Raw genomic sequence first — 21,402 nt, forward strand, 5'->3', positions numbered from 1 at the left:
CATACATATATTTTCATACATGCACACACTCATACATACTTCCATGCATACATATACACTGACTCACACTCACTCATACGTGCACACACTCATACATACTTCCATGCATACATATACACTGACTCACACTCACTCATACATGCACACACTCATACATACTTCCATGCATACATATACACTGACTCACACTCACTCATACATGCACACACTCATACATACTTCCATGCATACATATACACTGACTCACACTCACTCATACATGCACACACTCATACATACTTCCATGCATACATATACACTGACTCACACTCACTCATACATGCACACACTCATACATACTTCCATGCATACATATACACTGACTCACACTCACTCATACATGCACACACTCATACATACTTCCATGCATACATATACGCTGACTCACACTCACTCATACATGTACACAATACACACTCTCATACATTCACACATAGGGGCCTATCTATCAAGCTCCGAAAGGCTCACCAGAAACAGCAGTTATGAAGCAGCGGTCACAAAAGACCGCTACTCCATAACCTGTCCACCTGCTCTGAGCATGCGGACAGACATCACCGCAATTCAACCCGATCGAGTACGATCGGGTTGATTGACACCCCCTGCTGGCGACCGATTGTCCGCAAGTCTGCAGGGGGCGGCGTTGCACCAGCAGCTCTTGTGAGCTGCTGGTGCAATGCTGAATACGGAGAGCGTATTGCTCTCCGTATTCAGCGAGGTCTGGCGGACCTGATCCACACTGTCGGATCAGGTCCGCCAGACTTTCAGAAATAGGGGCCATAGACACAGACACACATAGACACACACACTCAAGTATCTAAAAGTAGATACAAATTAAAAAATAAGGAAAATTGGCATAATTCTCCGTTGATTACCACCCAACACGTGTGAGAAATGCATTTGATTTACCTGGTGATACAGCTGAATATTTATATTGTTAAGCCAATTAAGCGGCTTCATTCTAACTTTGTTTTACTTATGTTGAACTGATGTATTGTAATGTAATGAAAATCAAACCAACAATGTGGTATTAATTATGTTTTTTGTTGTTATGTTTCTTATGTATCATTGAACAGTTCCTCTAGACCATCTTATTACAAGATATTCATGGGTATACATAAGGAGAAAGCTACTGAGAGCTCAAAGCAAGTCAGAGACGTTGAAAAGATATTCAAGGAACCTTTAAAAGCAGACATTGCTTTACTGAAATTGAAAAGGTAATAGATGAAGTTTAAATGTAATTGTTAGTGTAAAATAATACAAGCAGTATTAAATGTAATTGTTAGTGTAAAATAATACAAGCAGTATTAAATGTAATTGTTAGATAGTGTAAAATAATACAAGCAGTATTAAATGTAATTGTTAGATAGTGTAAAATAATACAAGCAGTATTAAATGTAATTGTTAGAGAGTGTAAAATAATACAAGCAGTATTAAATGTAATTGTTAGATAGTGTAAAATAATACAAGCAGTATTAAATGTAATTGTTAGATAGTGTAAAATAATACAAGCAGTATTAAATGTAATTGTTAGATAGTGTAAAATAATACAAGCAGTATTAAATGTAATTGTTAGAGAGTGTAAAATAATACAAGCAGTATTAAATGTAATTGTTAGATAGTGTAAAATAATACAAGCAGTATTAAATGTAATTGTTAGATAGTGTAAAATAATACAAGCAGTATTAAATGTAATTGTTAGAGAGTGTAAAATAATACAAGCAGTATTAAATGTAATTGTTAGAGAGTGTAAAATAATACAAGCAGTATTAAATGTAATTGTTAGATAGTGTAAAATAATACAAGCAGTATTAAATGTAATTGTTAGATAGTGTAAAATAATACAAGCAGTATTAAATGTAATTGTTAGATAGTGTAAAATAATACAAGCAGTATTAAATGTAATTGTTAGATAGTGTAAAATAATACAAGCAGTATTAAATGTAATTGTTAGAGAGTGTAAAATAATACAAGCAGTATTAAATGTAATTGTTAGAGAGTGTAAAATAATACAAGCAGTATTAAATGTAATTGTTAGAGAGTGTAAAATAATACAAGCAGTATTAAATGTAATTGTTAGAGAGTGTAAAATAATACAAGCAGTATTAAATGTAATTGTTAGATAGTGTAAAATAATACAAGCAGTATTAAATGTTTGATCAAATGTATGCTATTCAAGATATTTTTTACAAAGTATTGTGTTGGTTGGCCTGTCTTATAATAAGGCAGTTAATAGACATATTCCATGTAACTAATAATGCTGTTGATTAAAACATCAGGAAGGCGCAAGCAGAATGAGAACCTAAACTAATGTTTCCTAATTTTTTTTTGCTTTCAAGTAAAAAATGCAATATAATAAAAAAAATAAAAAATAAAAAGATATATGATGATCAAAAACTCACCGGCATGGAGAGGAATTAAAAAAAAATCATTGGGGGCTTAATTGACCATTATACTATAATGTAGTGTCTCTCCTTCACATTCAAAACCATGCATAGCTAGATAAACAGATCTTAAGCTAAAATTAGAATATATATAAAATATAGACTAATAGTGCGCTACCCGACGTGCACAACAAGCTTACTTCTAGCAGAGTTAACATGCGAGCGGGAGCGCAAACTACCTCTCCACTCGCTATCTAGCCCTAAATGTGTTTTTTTCCCCTGAATACTAGGAATTTTAAGTTCATGGTGAAATGTAAAAAGCAACTTAAAGGGACAGTTCACCCAAAAATGTTCTCCCCTTTAAATTGTTCCCAATGATCCATTTACCTGCTGTAGTATATTAAATTGTTATCAAGTAGCTCCTTTACCCCTATGTCAGCATATGAAGTAGCTGCATTAGTCTGTGGTAGTATCACAACCTATACTAAAAGTTTTGATACTGGAGTATATGCTATTGACAGACTATGTAAACACAGCCAGTAGAAGAAATTACACTCTCAGTGGGTTGCAGGATAGTTTAAGTAATAAAATGTTAATTTTCCATTGTCCTTTCTAAGTATTGAGCTTTGCTTTACAAACATATATAAGATAAGGAAGCAAGTCTGTGTGAATAAAAGTGTTAACATAATGAGATCTGATATTAGCTTAAAGCGCAACCCATTGTAAAAGGTTGTGGTTTAAAAGCACAACACCAGCTAATTCATATACACAAATAAACCTGAAAATGCAAATTCTCAAACGTTTAATACTCTGCAGCTAGTATAACAAGTCATTGAAAATACATTAATTGGAAAACAATTTTACGGTGTACTGTTCCTTTAACATATCATAATCAAGTGCTACAGCAGATGGAAGAATCCTCAAAAGTACAATCAGTATATGCCAAGCGATTAGAATACTACTATTTTTGAGGATTCCGCTAATGGTGTCATTGCTATAAAGATGTTGGAGAAGATTTGTAGTCTGATAGGACTAGCACTCTGAAAATGTAACAAATGCCAGATGGACAAGGCTCGCTCCTGCAAACATGTCCACTCAGCATCATGGCCAGCAGGCAGCAATAATTTGCTCGCATTTAACATTGCACAAGCATCCAATCACGGGCGTGCATGGGCTGCCAATCACCCTGGTTGGACTAGTCTTTGATGATTGCAAACCATCAGATCTGATGACAACTGCTTCTTAACTATTGTCTGCAGGTTCGCTCATGTGAGCCTGCACCAAAGGCACTCCAAAGTGGCATCTGCAGCTTAATAAATGGAGTCTAATTGTATGGACTGTATAGGGAACATTCTGCTGTTACAAACACCATCTTTGGAGTAGGGGAAGAATCAGCGCTAGTTATAACCTAAAGCCAAATACAAGTAGGGACCCTCTCAAGAAATCCCTTGGGTGTGTGGCTACAGAAAAGTGGAAGTATTGGCGCTTACAGCTAGGATAGATCTATATTTATATGAAAATACGAATAAATAATACAAAAAATATATATATATATATATATATATGAGCAAGAGATAATAAAGATATATTAAGGGGCTTCTAAGAGATTGCTTAAAATGATACAGCACTCAAGAAAAGATATCAAGAATTTAATATTAGTAAATAAATAAATACAATTGATAAAGAACAATGTCTAAAATATCAAGCACAATTACAATATAAAATTTAAAGGGAAGGGGTATGCAGGGCAGTAAAACCTAACTCTAAAGACTAGCTCAAACAAGCAGATTACAATAGAGAGGTACAATGTCAAGCAGAACGATTCCCTATTCCTAAATACACACGTGGATAAGAGATGGCCTCAGTGATGTAAATATAGCACTCGATAATAAAACACTGAATAATAAAACACTTAATAGTAAAACATTCAAATATAGAATCTGGACGTCCAGTATTAAAATAATAGGGATAAACGTGCAAAAGAAAATAGTCTAAAAGGGTTAAATATAAACAATGATCAGAATAAAAATGATCAGAGTAAATTGTCCCGTGAGAGCAAATATATATATAGGCTCAGTAAGCAACGATGGTATTGTATATCACCAGTATGTCTATTGGAGCTTAGTCTATTCACTTTATGCTCTCAAATGTAGTTGATCTTGCTCATCGAGTATTGGATCAAACTTACACACATTTGAGAGTGGTACCTTAAGCTTTGTTAAGAAGAGAGAAGGCAGCTGTCTGTAGTAGAGTGGATCGATCTTTTCTGTCTCTATTCAGTAGTCGGTCTGTGTCCGATAACCGCCTCTTCAAAATCACAAGAGCAGTGTATCCAATAGCCAGCTTAGGCTTTGCTGGCGTCTTCTGTTTCTGCACGGCCAGTCACGTGATGTTGTGTCAGCTGTCAGGTAACGTGTAGCCGTATCAGCTGTTTTTACCGGTGTCCGTGCACTCTCTGCTTTCAGTGAAAGCTAAGTCGGTATATTCAGAATTGGTGTGTTGGAAGTTCCTCCTTCCAGGCTTACAGCTGAGGGTGAACTCTTCTTAATGGAAAGTAGCACCACTCCTCTTTTAGATAGAAATAGAGGGTGATGTGAATGTCTCAAGGTGGATGGTAGTAAACAACTTCAACGCGTTTCTCCCCTTCCTGGGGCTTTTTCAAGAAGTGTTCACCTGTCTTCTAGGGCTCCTTAATATACACCTCATAGGTGTCTCATTGGTCAAAAGTCCTGTGGGTGTGTGAATCAATTACCAGGTGATATTTAAGGTGGTAATTCTTCGTTCTATGCAATAGATTATAGTTCAATTTCTTAGGGATATTTAAGGTGGTATCCTTTGGATCTCATCAGTAGTGATTTTACAGACATATACTGCATAGGTTATACAACATTCTCCATATATATATAAATTATAGACATTTGGATAATTATCATAGATTAATATTAGTGTAAGAGATATAGTTAGACTCAGTATATTTTACTCTAAAAAGATGAAATTATTAAAATTAAAAAACAAAGGTTGAAAAGGATAATATTTTTTAAAAAAAAAAAAAAAAAAAAAAAAAAAAATTTAATTTTTTTTTTTTTTTTTTTTTTTTTTTTTTTTTTTTTAATTTTTTTTTTTTTTTTTTTTTTTTTAAAAAAAACCTTCAAAAAATTTCCAAATTTATTTAATCATACATAAATGGGCTTAGATCCAGTTCTGAGTTTAAACCCAGGGGGTGTAAAGTTTTCATATTGTATATTAGCTCAGCCTCTCTTTTGAGTAGTTTAGTCTCGTAATTTCCCCCTCTCCAGTCACGTTTAACTTTCATTATTCCCCAAAAAGAGAAATCTTTAAGTTTATTGTTGTGGACATTCCTAAAGTGACTATACAGATGTGTGTCCATCTTTCCCTTTTCTATTATGCACAGGTGTTCCCTTATTCTTTCCCTTAATGTTCTTGAGGTCTCACCTAGGTACTGTTTTTTACAGCTACACTGTATTAAATAGATGATCCCTTTATCAGTGCATCGTATTGTATCCGTAATGGGAAATACTTCACCCGTTTGTGTGGAAGAGTACTGTTTTATTTTATTGCTGTAGTTACATGATCTGCAGCAGTGACAGGGGTAGAAACCTTTTAGTGTGTTCCCTAAAAGATCCTGTTCTTTTAGGGGGGGTTTTGTCTTAAATTCACTTGGCGCTAGTAGTGTTTTTAGGTTTCTAGATTTCCTGTATATAAATTTTGGATTTAGGGAGATTTTATCCCCTATGATTGGATCTTCTCTCACATGATGCCAGTGTTTCTTGATTATTTTTTCTATCTTTTTGTGTTCTCCATTAAAATTTGTGATAAATGGAACTGATATTTCATCTATTGGTTGTATTTCAAGATTAGTTTTGTCTTTATATGTAAGTAGTGTTGCTCTATCTATGTGTTTAACTTCTTCATAATTTACCTCTATTAGCTTATCTTCATAGCCTTTTTCCCCAAATTTTTTGCTCAGGATTTGTGCCTGTTCTTCGTAATCTAATATGTTTGAACAATTCTTTCTTATTCTTAAGAACTGTGCTCTAGGGATATTGGTTTTCCATTTGGACAGATGGCAGCTATCCGCATGTATAAAATTATTAGCGTCCACTTTTTTGAAAAATGTTTTAGTGGTAAATTTATCTGTTTCTACTGTTATATCAAGGTCAAGAAATGAGACCCTTTCTTTGCTTATTTCATATGTGAAATGTAACCCTCTATTGTTTGTGTTCATAGCTGAAAAGAATTCAGTTAGTGTAGTATCATTCCCTTTCCACAATATAAGAATATCATCTATGTATCTTTTATAGGACACCAGGTTTTTCGCCAAGCTATTCGAACCTAGGAAATCTGATTCCCAGTCTCCCATAAATAGGTTCGCATAGCTTGGCGCAAACCTGGTGCCCATTGCAGTGCCTTTTATTTGCACATACATTTTTTGATTGAAGGAGAAAGTATTATTCACCAGGATAAATCTAATGCTTTCTAAGATAAACTCTCTTTGTTCTTTATCGATAGTGTCATCTTTTGATAGAAAGTTGGAGACTGCTTTAATGCCTAGATCGTGTGCAATATTGGTGTACAGTGATGTTACATCACACGTAGCCAGTAATATATCACCCTCTATTTTTAGGTTATCTAGTAATTGTAGGACTTGGGTTGAGTCTTTTAGAAAAGATGGTAGTTTTTTTACGTATTTTTGGAGAAATCTGTCTATGTACTGTGATAAATTAGAAGTAAGTGATTGAATACCTGAGATTATTGGGCGACCGGGAGGTTGTTTGAGATCTTTATGTATTTTAGGTAGAAAGTAGAAAATTGGTATTTTGGGGAATTCTGGGTATATATAGTTATATTCTTTCGTGTTCAGAATGCCCTTCTCTTTTGCAGCGTCTAAATGCATTTTCAAAAGAATTTGGTCTACCCTGGTAGGATCTCTTTTAAGTTCTTTGTAGGTTGATATATCTTTTAATAGTCTTTCTGCCTCTTGTACATAGTAGCTCTTATCCATTATCACCACTCCTCCCCCTTTGTCTGCTGGTTTTATAATAATATCTTTGTTCTTCTTTAACTTTTGTAGAGTAGCATTTTCAGATTTTGTCAGATTCTGGGGTAGTTTTCTATTATTTTTATATTTTTCAAGGTCTTTCTGTACTAGTGTTTCGAATAGTTCTATATTTTTACCCTTGTCTTGTGTGGGGTAGAATTTGGATTTCGGTTTTAGTTCAGTGTGAGTATATTTTGCAGTGGTTATTGCTGGTGGTTTGGGGGTAAATTCTAATGGGTGTTTAAGGAAGTGTCTTTTTAGTGTCAGTTTCCTTACAAATTGTGTTACGTTTATGAGGGTTTCAAATTTATTTAATTGAGACGTGGGTGCAAACGATAGACCACGTCCTAGTACTTTATTTTCCTCATTACTTAGTTCTGTTTTGCTAATATTAAAAATTCCATGATTTTTTGGTTCTACCACATCTCCCTTCTCTCTCTGGGCCTCTTTATTATTTCTCCTCCTTCCTCCTCTCTTTCCTCTAACATTCTTTTTCTTTGACCCATTAGTGGAGCTAGTTGGACTTTTTCTATAATGGTGCCCCTGGCATTTTCTGCCCTTGGGTTGTCCCCTAAAAAATGAGCCCCTTGGGCTATTTCAGTTCTTTCTATTTGATGGTCATTGCCTGGTTTATGTGATAATGGTTGGAATCTGTTTCTCAGAGGTATTCTCCAATTCTTATCATTCTTGTAAATTGAGTTATGTTGCCTATCAGTGTGTGGTCTTTCTTTATTTCTCTCGTTTCTCCAATTTTGGTTAGAGTAACTTTGGTAATGATTATGATACTCTATGTCGAATCTAGGGTTATTCATTGTTTGATTTGCATACTCTCTTTCAGAGTAGTGATACTGTCTTTGTCTATTATTCGCGTCATAATCATATCTCCTACGTGGTGCCTCTTGCCATCTATATTCTCCCTCGTAGTGATTATCTCTCCTTTGTATGTTGGGTGTATTATGTGTTGATTTATTTCTATGTCTATAGTCTTCCTGTCTCCTATAGTTATTTGGTGTGTTTTGATTAATGGATATTTCGTTATAGGTTTGTTTTTGCATTCTGTTTTGTGCCAGGTTGCTATTCCTCTGTTGGGGTAGTGTATCTTTATCTATTTCATTTTCTATATTACCCATTGCATAGTCATCTTTATCTCTTTTCAGTTTTTTCTTTTTTATTATTTGTAATTCAGTATTAGTCTTTTTTAGAGATTTTATTATTTCTGTCTGTTTTTCTTTAAATGTGTCAGAGTCTTTTCTACTCTCCAGGCTCTCTTTTATCTCATTTACTCTTCTATCTATTTCTGTTAGGCTTATATTTCTAGCCTTCTTAATAATGTTGATGAGTGTAAATGATGCTTTTTCTAGAGAGGTAAACCATTCCTCTTGTAGGATATCGTTGAGTTCAAATGTACATTTTTTCTCTAATCTTAATCCCCTTGGGACTATGTTAAGGGCTATATATTTCTCTAGATAGTTCATCTCTGTTTTTTGTTTTAGTTCTTTAATTAGTAGTTTTTCAAGTTCATTCATTAGCTCTTTTGTACTAATATTTGTATTTTGTCCAGTTTCTATTTCTGTGTTTATGTCTGCGTTATCCAATTCAAGTAAGATACTGTTTCTTGTACTAAAAAGATCCATAGTGATGTGTATCTATAAGATAATAAATATTTCCCTTTAGGAAAATGGTTAATTATACCAATAATCTGTATAAAAAGCAGCTAGATTCAAAAGAGAGTCAGACAGTTTTGGAGTAGGGGAAGAATCAGCGCTAGTTATAACCTAAAGCCAAATACAAGTAGGGACCCTCTCAAGAAATCCCTTGGGTGTGTGGCTACAGAAAAGTGGAAGTATTGGCGCTTACAGCTAGGATAGATCTATATTTATATGAAAATACGAATAAATAATACAAAAAATATATATATATATATATATATATATATATGAGCAAGAGATAATAAAGATATATTAAGGGGCTTCTAAGAGATTGCTTAAAATGATACAGCACTCAAGAAAAGATATCAAGAATTTAATATTAGTAAATAAATAAATACAATTGATAAAGAACAATGTCTAAAATATCAAGCACAATTACAATATAAAATTTAAAGGGAAGGGGTATGCAGGGCAGTAAAACCTAACTCTAAAGACTAGCTCAAACAAGCAGATTACAATAGAGAGGTACAATGTCAAGCAGAACGATTCCCTATTCCTAAATACACACGTGGATAAGAGATGGCCTCAGTGATGTAAATATAGCACTCGATAATAAAACACTGAATAATAAAACACTTAATAGTAAAACATTCAAATATAGAATCTGGACGTCCAGTATTAAAATAATAGGGATAAACGTGCAAAAGAAAATAGTCTAAAAGGGTTAAATATAAACAATGATCAGAATAAAAATGATCAGAGTAAATTGTCCCGTGAGAGCAAATATATATATAGGCTCAGTAAGCAACGATGGTATTGTATATCACCAGTATGTCTATTGGAGCTTAGTCTATTCACTTTATGCTCTCAAATGTAGTTGATCTTGCTCATCGAGTATTGGATCAAACTTACACACATTTGAGAGTGGTACCTTAAGCTTTGTTAAGAAGAGAGAAGGCAGCTGTCTGTAGTAGAGTGGATCGATCTTTTCTGTCTCTATTCAGTAGTCGGTCTGTGTCCGATAACCGCCTCTTCAAAATCACAAGAGCAGTGTATCCAATAGCCAGCTTAGGCTTTGCTGGCGTCTTCTGTTTCTGCACGGCCAGTCACGTGATGTTGTGTCAGCTGTCAGGTAACGTGTAGCCGTATCAGCTGTTTTTACCGGTGTCCGTGCACTCTCTGCTTTCAGTGAAAGCTAAGTCGGTATATTCAGAATTGGTGTGTTGGAAGTTCCTCCTTCCAGGCTTACAGCTGAGGGTGAACTCTTCTTAATGGAAAGTAGCACCACTCCTCTTTTAGATAGAAATAGAGGGTGATGTGAATGTCTCAAGGTGGATGGTAGTAAACAACTTCAACGCGTTTCTCCCCTTCCTGGGGCTTTTTCAAGAAGTGTTCACCTGTCTTCTAGGGCTCCTTAATATACACCTCATAGGTGTCTCATTGGTCAAAAGTCCTGTGGGTGTGTGAATCAATTACCAGGTGATATTTAAGGTGGTAATTCTTCGTTCTATGCAATAGATTATAGTTCAATTTCTTAGGGATATTTAAGGTGGTATCCTTTGGATCTCATCAGTAGTGATTTTACAGACATATACTGCATAGGTTATACAACATTCTCCATATATATATAAATTATAGACATTTGGATAATTATCATAGATTAATATTAGTGTAAGAGATATAGTTAGACTCAGTATATTTTACTCTAAAAAGATGAAATTATTAAAATTAAAAAACAAAGGTTGAAAAGGATAATATTTTTAAAAAAAAAAAAAAAAAAAAAAAAAAAAAAAATTTAATTTTTTTTTTTTTTTTTTTTTTCCCCTTTTAAAAATTCTTAAAATTTTTTAATTTTTTTTTTTTTTTTTTTTTTTTAAAAAAAACCTTCAAAAAATTTCCAAATTTCTTTAATCATACATAAATGGGCTTAGATCCAGTTCTGAGTTTAAACCCAGGGGGTGTAAAGTTTTCATATTGTATATTAGCTCAGCCTCTCTTTTGAGTAGTTTAGTCTCGTAATTTCCCCCTCTCCAGTCACGTTTAACTTTCATTATTCCCCAAAAAGAGAAATCTTTAAGTTTATTGTTGTGGACATTCCTAAAGTGACTATACAGATGTGTGTCCATCTTTCCCTTTTCTATTATGCACAGGTGTTCCCTTATTCTTTCCCTTAATGTTCTTGAGGTCTCACCTAGGTACTGTTTTTTACAGCTACACTGTATTAAATAGATGATCCCTTTATCAGTGCATCGTATTGTATCCGTAATGGGAAATACTTCACCCGTTTGTGTGGAAGAGTACTGTTTTATTTTATTGCTGTAGTTACATGATCTGCAGCAGTGACAGGGGTAGAAACCTTTTAGTGTGTTCCCTAAAAGATCCTGTTCTTTTAGGGGGGGTTTTGTCTTAAATTCACTTGGCGCTAGTAGTGTTTTTAGGTTTCTAGATTTCCTGTATATAAATTTTGGATTTAGGGAGATTTTATCCCCTATGATTGGATCTTCTCTCACATGATGCCAGTGTTTCTTGATTATTTTTTCTATCTTTTTGTGTTCTCCATTAAAATTTGTGATAAATGGAACTGATATTTCATCTATTGGTTGTATTTCAAGATTAGTTTTGTCTTTATATGTAAGTAGTGTTGCTCTATCTATGTGTTTAACTTCTTCATAATTTACCTCTATTAGCTTATCTTCATAGCCTTTTTCCCCAAATTTTTTGCTCAGGATTTGTGCCTGTTCTTCGTAATCTAATATGTTTGAACAATTCTTTCTTATTCTTAAGAACTGTGCTCTAGGGATATTGGTTTTCCATTTGGACAGATGGCAGCTATCCGCATGTATAAAATTATTAGCGTCCACTTTTTTGAAAAATGTTTTAGTGGTAAATTTATCTGTTTCTACTGTTATATCAAGGTCAAGAAATGAGACCCTTTCTTTGCTTATTTCATATGTGAAATGTAACCCTCTATTGTTTGTGTTCATAGCTGAAAAGAATTCAGTTAGTGTAGTATCATTCCCTTTCCACAATATAAGAATATCATCTATGTATCTTTTATAGGACACCAGGTTTTTCGCCAAGCTATTCGAACCTAGGAAATCTGATTCCCAGTCTCCCATAAATAGGTTCGCATAGCTTGGCGCAAACCTGGTGCCCATTGCAGTGCCTTTTATTTGCACATACATTTTTTGATTGAAGGAGAAAGTATTATTCACCAGGATAAATCTAATGCTTTCTAAGATAAACTCTCTTTGTTCTTTATCGATAGTGTCATCTTTTGATAGAAAGTTGGAGACTGCTTTAATGCCTAGATCGTGTGCAATATTGGTGTACAGTGATGTTACATCACACGTAGCCAGTAATATATCACCCTCTATTTTTAGGTTATCTAGTAATTGTAGGACTTGGGTTGAGTCTTTTAGAAAAGATGGTAGTTTTTTTACGTATTTTTGGAGAAATCTGTCTATGTACTGTGATAAATTAGAAGTAAGTGATTGAATACCTGAGATTATTGGGCGACCGGGAGGTTGTTTGAGATCTTTATGTATTTTAGGTAGAAAGTAGAAAATTGGTATTTTGGGGAATTCTGGGTATATATAGTTATATTCTTTCGTGTTCAGAATGCCCTTCTCTTTTGCAGCGTCTAAATGCATTTTCAAAAGAATTTGGTCTACCCTGGTAGGATCTCTTTTAAGTTCTTTGTAGGTTGATATATCTTTTAATAGTCTTTCTGCCTCTTGTACATAGTAGCTCTTATCCATTATCACCACTCCTCCCCCTTTGTCTGCTGGTTTTATAATAATATCTTTGTTCTTCTTTAACTTTTGTAGAGTAGCATTTTCAGATTTTGTCAGATTCTGGGGTAGTTTTCTATTATTTTTATATTTTTCAAGGTCTTTCTGTACTAGTGTTTCGAATAGTTCTATATTTTTACCCTTGTCTTGTGTGGGGTAGAATTTGGATTTCGGTTTTAGTTCAGTGTGAGTATATTTTGCAGTGGTTATTGCTGGTGGTTTGGGGGTAAATTCTAATGGGTGTTTAAGGAAGTGTCTTTTTAGTGTCAGTTTCCTTACAAATTGTGTTACGTTTATGAGGGTTTCAAATTTATTTAATTGAGACGTGGGTGCAAACGATAGACCACGTCCTAGTACTTTATTTTCCTCATTACTTAGTTCTGTTTTGCTAATATTAAAAATTCCATGATTTTTTGGTTCTACCACATCTCCCTTCTCTCTCTGGGCCTCTTTATTATTTCTCCTCCTTCCTCCTCTCTTTCCTCTAACATTCTTTTTCTTTGACCCATTAGTGGAGCTAGTTGGACTTTTTCTATAATGGTGCCCCTGGCATTTTCTGCCCTTGGGTTGTCCCCTAAAAAATGAGCCCCTTGGGCTATTTCAGTTCTTTCTATTTGATGGTCATTGCCTGGTTTATGTGATAATGGTTGGAATCTGTTTCTCAGAGGTATTCTCCAATTCTTATCATTCTTGTAAATTGAGTTATGTTGCCTATCAGTGTGTGGTCTTTCTTTATTTCTCTCGTTTCTCCAATTTTGGTTAGAGTAACTTTGGTAATGATTATGATACTCTATGTCGAATCTAGGGTTATTCATTGTTTGATTTGCATACTCTCTTTCAGAGTAGTGATACTGTCTTTGTCTATTATTCGCGTCATAATCATATCTCCTACGTGGTGCCTCTTGCCATCTATATTCTCCCTCGTAGTGATTATCTCTCCTTTGTATGTTGGGTGTATTATGTGTTGATTTATTTCTATGTCTATAGTCTTCCTGTCTCCTATAGTTATTTGGTGTGTTTTGATTAATGGATATTTCGTTATAAGTTTGTTTTTGCATTCTGTTTTGTGCCAGGTTGCTATTCCTCTGTTGGGGTAGTGTATCTTTATCTATTTCATTTTCTATATTACCCATTGCATAGTCATCTTTATCTCTTTTCAGTTTTTTCTTTTTTATTATTTGTAATTCAGTATTAGTCTTTTTTAGAGATTTTATTATTTCTGTCTGTTTTTCTTTAAATGTGTCAGAGTCTTTTCTACTCTCCAGGCTCTCTTTTATCTCATTTACTCTTCTATCTATTTCTGTTAGGCTTATATTTCTAGCCTTCTTAATAATGTTGATGAGTGTAAATGATGCTTTTTCTAGAGAGGTAAACCATTCCTCTTGTAGGATATCGTTGAGTTCAAATGTACATTTTTTCTCTAATCTTAATCCCCTTGGGACTATGTTAAGGGCTATATATTTCTCTAGATAGTTCATCTCTGTTTTTTGTTTTAGTTCTTTAATTAGTAGTTTTTCAAGTTCATTCATTAGCTCTTTTGTACTAATATTTGTATTTTGTCCAGTTTCTATTTCTGTGTTTATGTCTGCGTTATCCAATTCAAGTAAGATACTGTTTCTTGTACTAAAAAGATCCATAGTGATGTGTATCTATAAGATAATAAATATTTCCCTTTAGGAAAATGGTTAATTATACCAATAATCTGTATAAAAAGCAGCTAGATTCAAAAGAGAGTCAGACAGTTTTGGAGTAGGGGAAGAATCAGCGCTAGTTATAACCTAAAGCCAAATACAAGTAGGGACCCTCTCAAGAAATCCCTTGGGTGTGTGGCTACAGAAAAGTGGAAGTATTGGCGCTTACAGCTAGGATAGATCTATATTTATATGAAAATACGAATAAATAATACAAAAAATATATATATATATATATATATATATGAGCAAGAGATAATAAAGATATATTAAGGGGCTTCTAAGAGATTGCTTAAAATGATACAGCACTCAAGAAAAGATATCAAGAATTTAATATTAGTAAATAAATAAATACAATTGATAAAGAACAATGTCTAAAATATCAAGCACAATTACAATATAAAATTTAAAGGGAAGGGGTATGCAGGGCAGTAAAACCTAACTCTAAAGACTAGCTCAAACAAGCAGATTACAATAGAGAGGTACAATGTCAAGCAGAACGATTCCCTATTCCTAAATACACACGTGGATAAGAGATGGCCTCAGTGATGTAAATATAGCACTCGATAATAAAACACTGAATAATAAAACACTTAATAGTAAAACATTCAAATATAGAATCTGGACGTCCAGTATTAAAATAATAGGGATAAACGTGCAAAAGAAAATAGTCTAAAAGGGTTAAATATAAACAATGATCAGAATAAAAATGATCAGAGTAAATTGTCCCGTGAGAGCAAATATATATATAGGCTCAGTAAGCAACGATGGTATTGTATATCACCAGTATGTCTATTGGAGCTTAGTCTATTCACTTTATGCTCTCAAATGTAGTTGATCTTGCACATCGAGTATTGGATCAAACTTACACACATTTGAGAGTGGTACCTTAAGCTTTGTTAAGAAGAGAGAAGGCAGCTGTCTGTAGTAGAGTGGATCGATCTTTTCTGTCTCTATTCAGTAGTCGGTCTGTGTCCGATAACCGCCTCTTCAAAATCACAAGAGCAGTGTATCCAATAGCCAGCTTAGGCTTTGCTGGCGTCTTCTGTTTCTGCACGGCCAGTCACGTGATGTTGTGTCAGCTGTCAGGTAACGTGTAGCCGTATCAGCTGTTTTTACCGGTGTCCGTGCACTCTCTGCTTTCAGTGAAAGCTAAGTCGGTATATTCAGAATTGGTGTGTTGGAAGGAGGTTGTAAGCCTGGAAGGAGGAACTTCCAACACACCAATTCTGAATATACCGACTTAGCTTTCACTGAAAGCAGAGAGTGCACGGACACCGGTAAAAACAGCTGATACGGCTACACGTTACCTGACAGCTGACACAACATCACGTGACTGGCCGTGCAGAAACAGAAGACGCCAGCAAAGCCTAAGCTGGCTATTGGATACACTGCTCTTGTGATTTTGAAGAGGCGGTTATCGGACACAGACCGACTACTGAATAGAGACAGAAAAGATCGATCCACTCTACTACAGACAGCTGCCTTCTCTCTTCTTAACAAAGCTTAAGGTACCACTCTCAAATGTGTGTAAGTTTGATCCAATACTCGATGTGCAAGATCAACTACATTTGAGAGCATAAAGTGAATAGACTAAGCTCCAATAGACATACTGGTGATATACAATACCATCGTTGCTTACTGAGCCTATATATATATTTGCTCTCACGGGACAATTTACTCTGATCATTTTTATTCTGATCATTGTTTATATTTAACCCTTTTAGACTATTTTCTTTTGCACGTTTATCCCTATTATTTTAATACTGGACGTCCAGATTCTATATTTGAATGTTTTACTATTAAGTGTTTTATTATTCAGTGTTTTATTATCGAGTGCTATATTTACATCACTGAGGCCATCTCTTATCCACGTGTGTATTTAGGAATAGGGAATCGTTCTGCTTGACATTGTACCTCTCTATTGTAATCTGCTTGTTTGAGCTAGTCTTTAGAGTTAGGTTTTACTGCCCTGCATACCCCTTCCCTTTAAATTTTATATTGTAATTGTGCTTGATATTTTAGACATTGTTCTTTATCAATTGTATTTATTTATTTACTAATATTAAATTCTTGATATCTTTTCTTGAGTGCTGTATCATTTTAAGCAATCTCTTAGAAGCCCCTTAATATATCTTTATTATCTCTTGCTCATATATATATATATATATATATATTTTTTGTATTATTTATTCGTATTTTCATATAAATATAGATCTATCCTAGCTGTAAGCGCCAATACTTCCACTTTTCTGTAGCCACACACCCAAGGGATTTCTTGAGAGGGTCCCTACTTGTATTTGGCTTTAGGTTATAACTAGCGCTGATTCTTCCCCTACTCCAAAACTGTCTGACTCTCTTTTGAATCTAGCTGCTTTTTATACAGATTATTGGTATAATTAACCATTTTCCTAAAGGGAAATATTTATTATCTTATAGATACACATCACTATGGATCTTTTTAGTACAAGAAACAGTATCTTACTTGAATTGGATAACGCAGACATAAACACAGAAATAGAAACTGGACAAAATACAAATATTAGTACAAAAGAGCTAATGAATGAACTTGAAAAACTACTAATTAAAGAACTAAAACAAAAAACAGAGATGAACTATCTAGAGAAATATATAGCCCTTAACATAGTCCCAAGGGGATTAAGATTAGAGAAAAAATGTACATTTGAACTCAACGATATCCTACAAGAGGAATGGTTTACCTCTCTAGAAAAAGCATCATTTACACTCATCAACATTATTAAGAAGGCTAGAAATATAAGCCTAACAGAAATAGATAGAAGAGTAAATGAGATAAAAGAGAGCCTGGAGAGTAGAAAAGACTCTGACACATTTAAAGAAAAACAGACAGAAATAATAAAATCTCTAAAAAAGACTAATACTGAATTACAAATAATAAAAAAGAAAAAACTGAAAAGAGATAAAGATGACTATGCAATGGGTAATATAGAAAATGAAATAGATAAAGATACACTACCCCAACAGAGGAATAGCAACCTGGCACAAAACAGAATGCAAAAACAAACTTATAACGAAATATCCATTAATCAAAACACACCAAATAACTATAGGAGACAGGAAGACTATAGACATAGAAATAAATCAACACATAATACACCCAACATACAAAGGAGAGATAATCACTACGAGGGAGAATATAGATGGCAAGAGGCACCACGTAGGAGATATGATTATGACGCGAATAATAGACAAAGACAGTATCACTACTCTGAAAGAGAGTATGCAAATCAAACAATGAATAACCCTAGATTCGACATAGAGTATCATAATCATTACCAAAGTTACTCTAACCAAAATTGGAGAAACGAGAGAAATAAAGAAAGACCACACACTGATAGGCAACATAACTCAATTTACAAGAATGATAAGAATTGGAGAATACCTCTGAGAAACAGATTCCAACCATTATCACATAAACCAGGCAATGACCATCAAATAGAAAGAACTGAAATAGCCCAAGGGGCTCATTTTTTAGGGGACAACCCAAGGGCAGAAAATGCCAGGGGCACCATTATAGAAAAAGTCCAACTAGCTCCACTAATGGGTCAAAGAAAAAGAATGTTAGAGGAAAGAGAGGAGGAAGGAGGAGAAATAATAAAGAGGCCCAGAGAGAGAAGGGAGATGTGGTAGAACCAAAAAATCATGGAATTTTTAATATTAGCAAAACAGAACTAAGTAATGAGGAAAATAAAGTACTAGGACGTGGTCTATCGTTTGCACCCACGTCTCAATTAAATAAATTTGAAACCCTCATAAACGTAACACAATTTGTAAGGAAACTGACACTAAAAAGACACTTCCTTAAACACCCATTAGAATTTACCCCCAAACCACCAGCAATAACCACTGCAAAATATACTCACACTGAACTAAAACCGAAATCCAAATTCTACCCCACACAAGACAAGGGTAAAAATATAGAACTATTCGAAACACTAGTACAGAAAGACCTTGAAAAATATAAAAATAATAGAAAACTACCCCAGAATCTGACAAAATCTGAAAATGCTACTCTACAAAAGTTAAAGAAGAACAAAGATATTATTATAAAACCAGCAGACAAAGGGGGAGGAGTGGTGATAATGGATAAGAGCTACTATGTACAAGAGGCAGAAAGACTATTAAAAGATATATCAACCTACAAAGAACTTAAAAGAGATCCTACCAGGGTAGACCAAATTCTTTTGAAAATGCATTTAGACGCTGCAAAAGAGAAGGGCATTCTGAACACGAAAGAATATAACTATATATACCCAGAATTCCCCAAAATACCAATTTTCTACTTTCTACCTAAAATACATAAAGATCTCAAACAACCTCCCGGTCGCCCAATAATCTCAGGTATTCAATCACTTACTTCTAATTTATCACAGTACATAGACAGATTTCTCCAAAAATACGTAAAAAAACTACCATCTTTTCTAAAAGACTCAACCCAAGTCCTACAATTACTAGATAACCTAAAAATAGAGGGTGATATATTACTGGCTACGTGTGATGTAACATCACTGTACACCAATATTGCACACGATCTAGGCATTAAAGCAGTCTCCAACTTTCTATCAAAAGATGACACTATCGATAAAGAACAAAGAGAGTTTATCTTAGAAAGCATTAGATTTATCCTGGTGAATAATACTTTCTCCTTCAATCAAAAAATGTATGTGCAAATAAAAGGCACTGCAATGGGCACCAGGTTTGCGCCAAGCTATGCGAACCTATTTATGGGAGACTGGGAATCAGATTTCCTAGGTTCGAATAGCTTGGCGAAAAACCTGGTGTCCTATAAAAGATACATAGATGATATTCTTATATTGTGGAAAGGGAATGATACTACACTAACTGAATTCTTTTCAGCTATGAACACAAACAATAGAGGGTTACATTTCACATATGAAATAAGCAAAGAAAGGGTCTCATTTCTTGACCTTGATATAACAGTAGAAACAGATAAATTTACCACTAAAACATTTTTCAAAAAAGTGGACGCTAATAATTTTATACATGCGGATAGCTGCCATCTGTCCAAATGGAAAACCAATATCCCTAGAGCACAGTTCTTAAGAATAAGAAAGAATTGTTCAAACATATTAGATTACGAAGAACAGGCACAAATCCTGAGCAAAAAATTTGGGGAAAAAGGCTATGAAGATAAGCTAATAGAGGTAAATTATGAAGAAGTTAAACACATAGATAGAGCAACACTACTTACATATAAAGACAAAACTAATCTTGAAATACAACCAATAGATGAAATATCAGTTCCATTTATCACAAATTTTAATGGAGAACACAAAAAGATAGAAAAAATAATCAAGAAACACTGGCATCATGTGAGAGAAGATCCAATCATAGGGGATAAAATCTCCCTAAATCCAAAATTTATATACAGGAAATCTAGAAACCTAAAAACACTACTAGCGCCAAGTGAATTTAAGACAAAACCCCCCCTAAAAGAACAGGATCTTTTAGGGAACACACTAAAAGGTTTCTACCCCTGTCACTGCTGCAGATCATGTAACTACAGCAATAAAATAAAACAGTACTCTTCCACACAAACGGGTGAAGTATTTCCCATTACGGATACAATACGATGCACTGATAAAGGGATCATCTATTTAATACAGTGTAGCTGTAAAAAACAGTACCTAGGTGAGACCTCAAGAACATTAAGGGAAAGAATAAGGGAACACCTGTGCATAATAGAAAAGGGAAAGATGGACACACATCTGTATAGTCACTTTAGGAATGTCCACAACAATAAACTTAAAGATTTCTCTTTTTGGGGAATAATGAAAGTTAAACGTGACTGGAGAGGGGGAAATTACGAGACTAAACTACTCAAAAGAGAGGCTGAGCTAATATACAATATGAAAACTTTACACCCCCTGGGTTTAAACTCAGAACTGGATCTAAGCCCATTTATGTATGATTAAAGAAATTTGGAAATTTTTTGAAGGTTTTTTTAAAAAAAAAAAAAAAAAAAAAAAAAAAAAAAAAAATTAAAAAATTTTAAGAATTTTTAAAAGGGGAAAAAAAAAAAAAAAAAAAAAAAAAAAAATTAAATTTTTTTTTTTTTTTTTTTTTTTTTTTTTTTTTTAAATATTATCCTTTTCAACCTTTGTTTTTTAATTTTAATAATTTCATCTTTTTAGAGTAAAATATACTGAGTCTAACTATATCTCTTACACTAATATTAATCTATGATAATTATCCAAATGTCTATAATTTATATATATATGGAGAATGTTGTATAACCTATGCAGTATATGTCTGTAAAATCACTACTGATGAGATCCAAAGGATACCACCTTAAATATCCCTAAGAAATTGAACTATAATCTATTGCATAGAACGAAGAATTACCACCTTAAATATCACCTGGTAATTGATTCACACACCCACAGGACTTTTGACCAATGAGACTCCTATGAGGTGTATATTAAGGAGCCCTAGAAGACAGGTGAACACTTCTTGAAAAAGCCCCAGGAAGGGGAGAAACGCGTTGAAGTTGTTTACTACCATCCACCTTGAGACATTCACATCACCCTCTATTTCTATCTAAAAGAGGAGTGGTGCTACTTTCCATTAAGAAGAGTTCACCCTCAGCTGTAAGCCTGGAAGGAGGAACTTCCAACACACCAATTCTGAATATACCGACTTAGCTTTCACTGAAAGCAGAGAGTGCACGGACACCGGTAAAAACAGCTGATACGGCTACACGTTACCTGACAGCTGACACAACATCAC

At 34.1% G+C, this 21,402-nt stretch overlaps 1 protein-coding gene across 1 annotated transcript in view; it reads left to right on the forward strand.

The window, feature by feature from the left end:
- PLG (plasminogen) overlaps positions 1–21,402 on the forward strand; it is a 136,667-nt gene that overhangs the window by 89,841 nt on the left and 25,424 nt on the right. Inside the window, exon 16 of the mRNA XM_053710940.1 lies at positions 1,113–1,253. Within this exon, the coding sequence (XP_053566915.1) occupies positions 1,113–1,253 (141 nt within the window). The remainder of the gene's footprint in view (positions 1–1,112; positions 1,254–21,402) is intronic.

The sequence above is a fragment of the Bombina bombina genome, chromosome 4, assembly GCF_027579735.1.
Source record: "Bombina bombina isolate aBomBom1 chromosome 4, aBomBom1.pri, whole genome shotgun sequence".
NCBI classification, from domain to species: domain Eukaryota; kingdom Metazoa; phylum Chordata; class Amphibia; order Anura; family Bombinatoridae; genus Bombina; species Bombina bombina.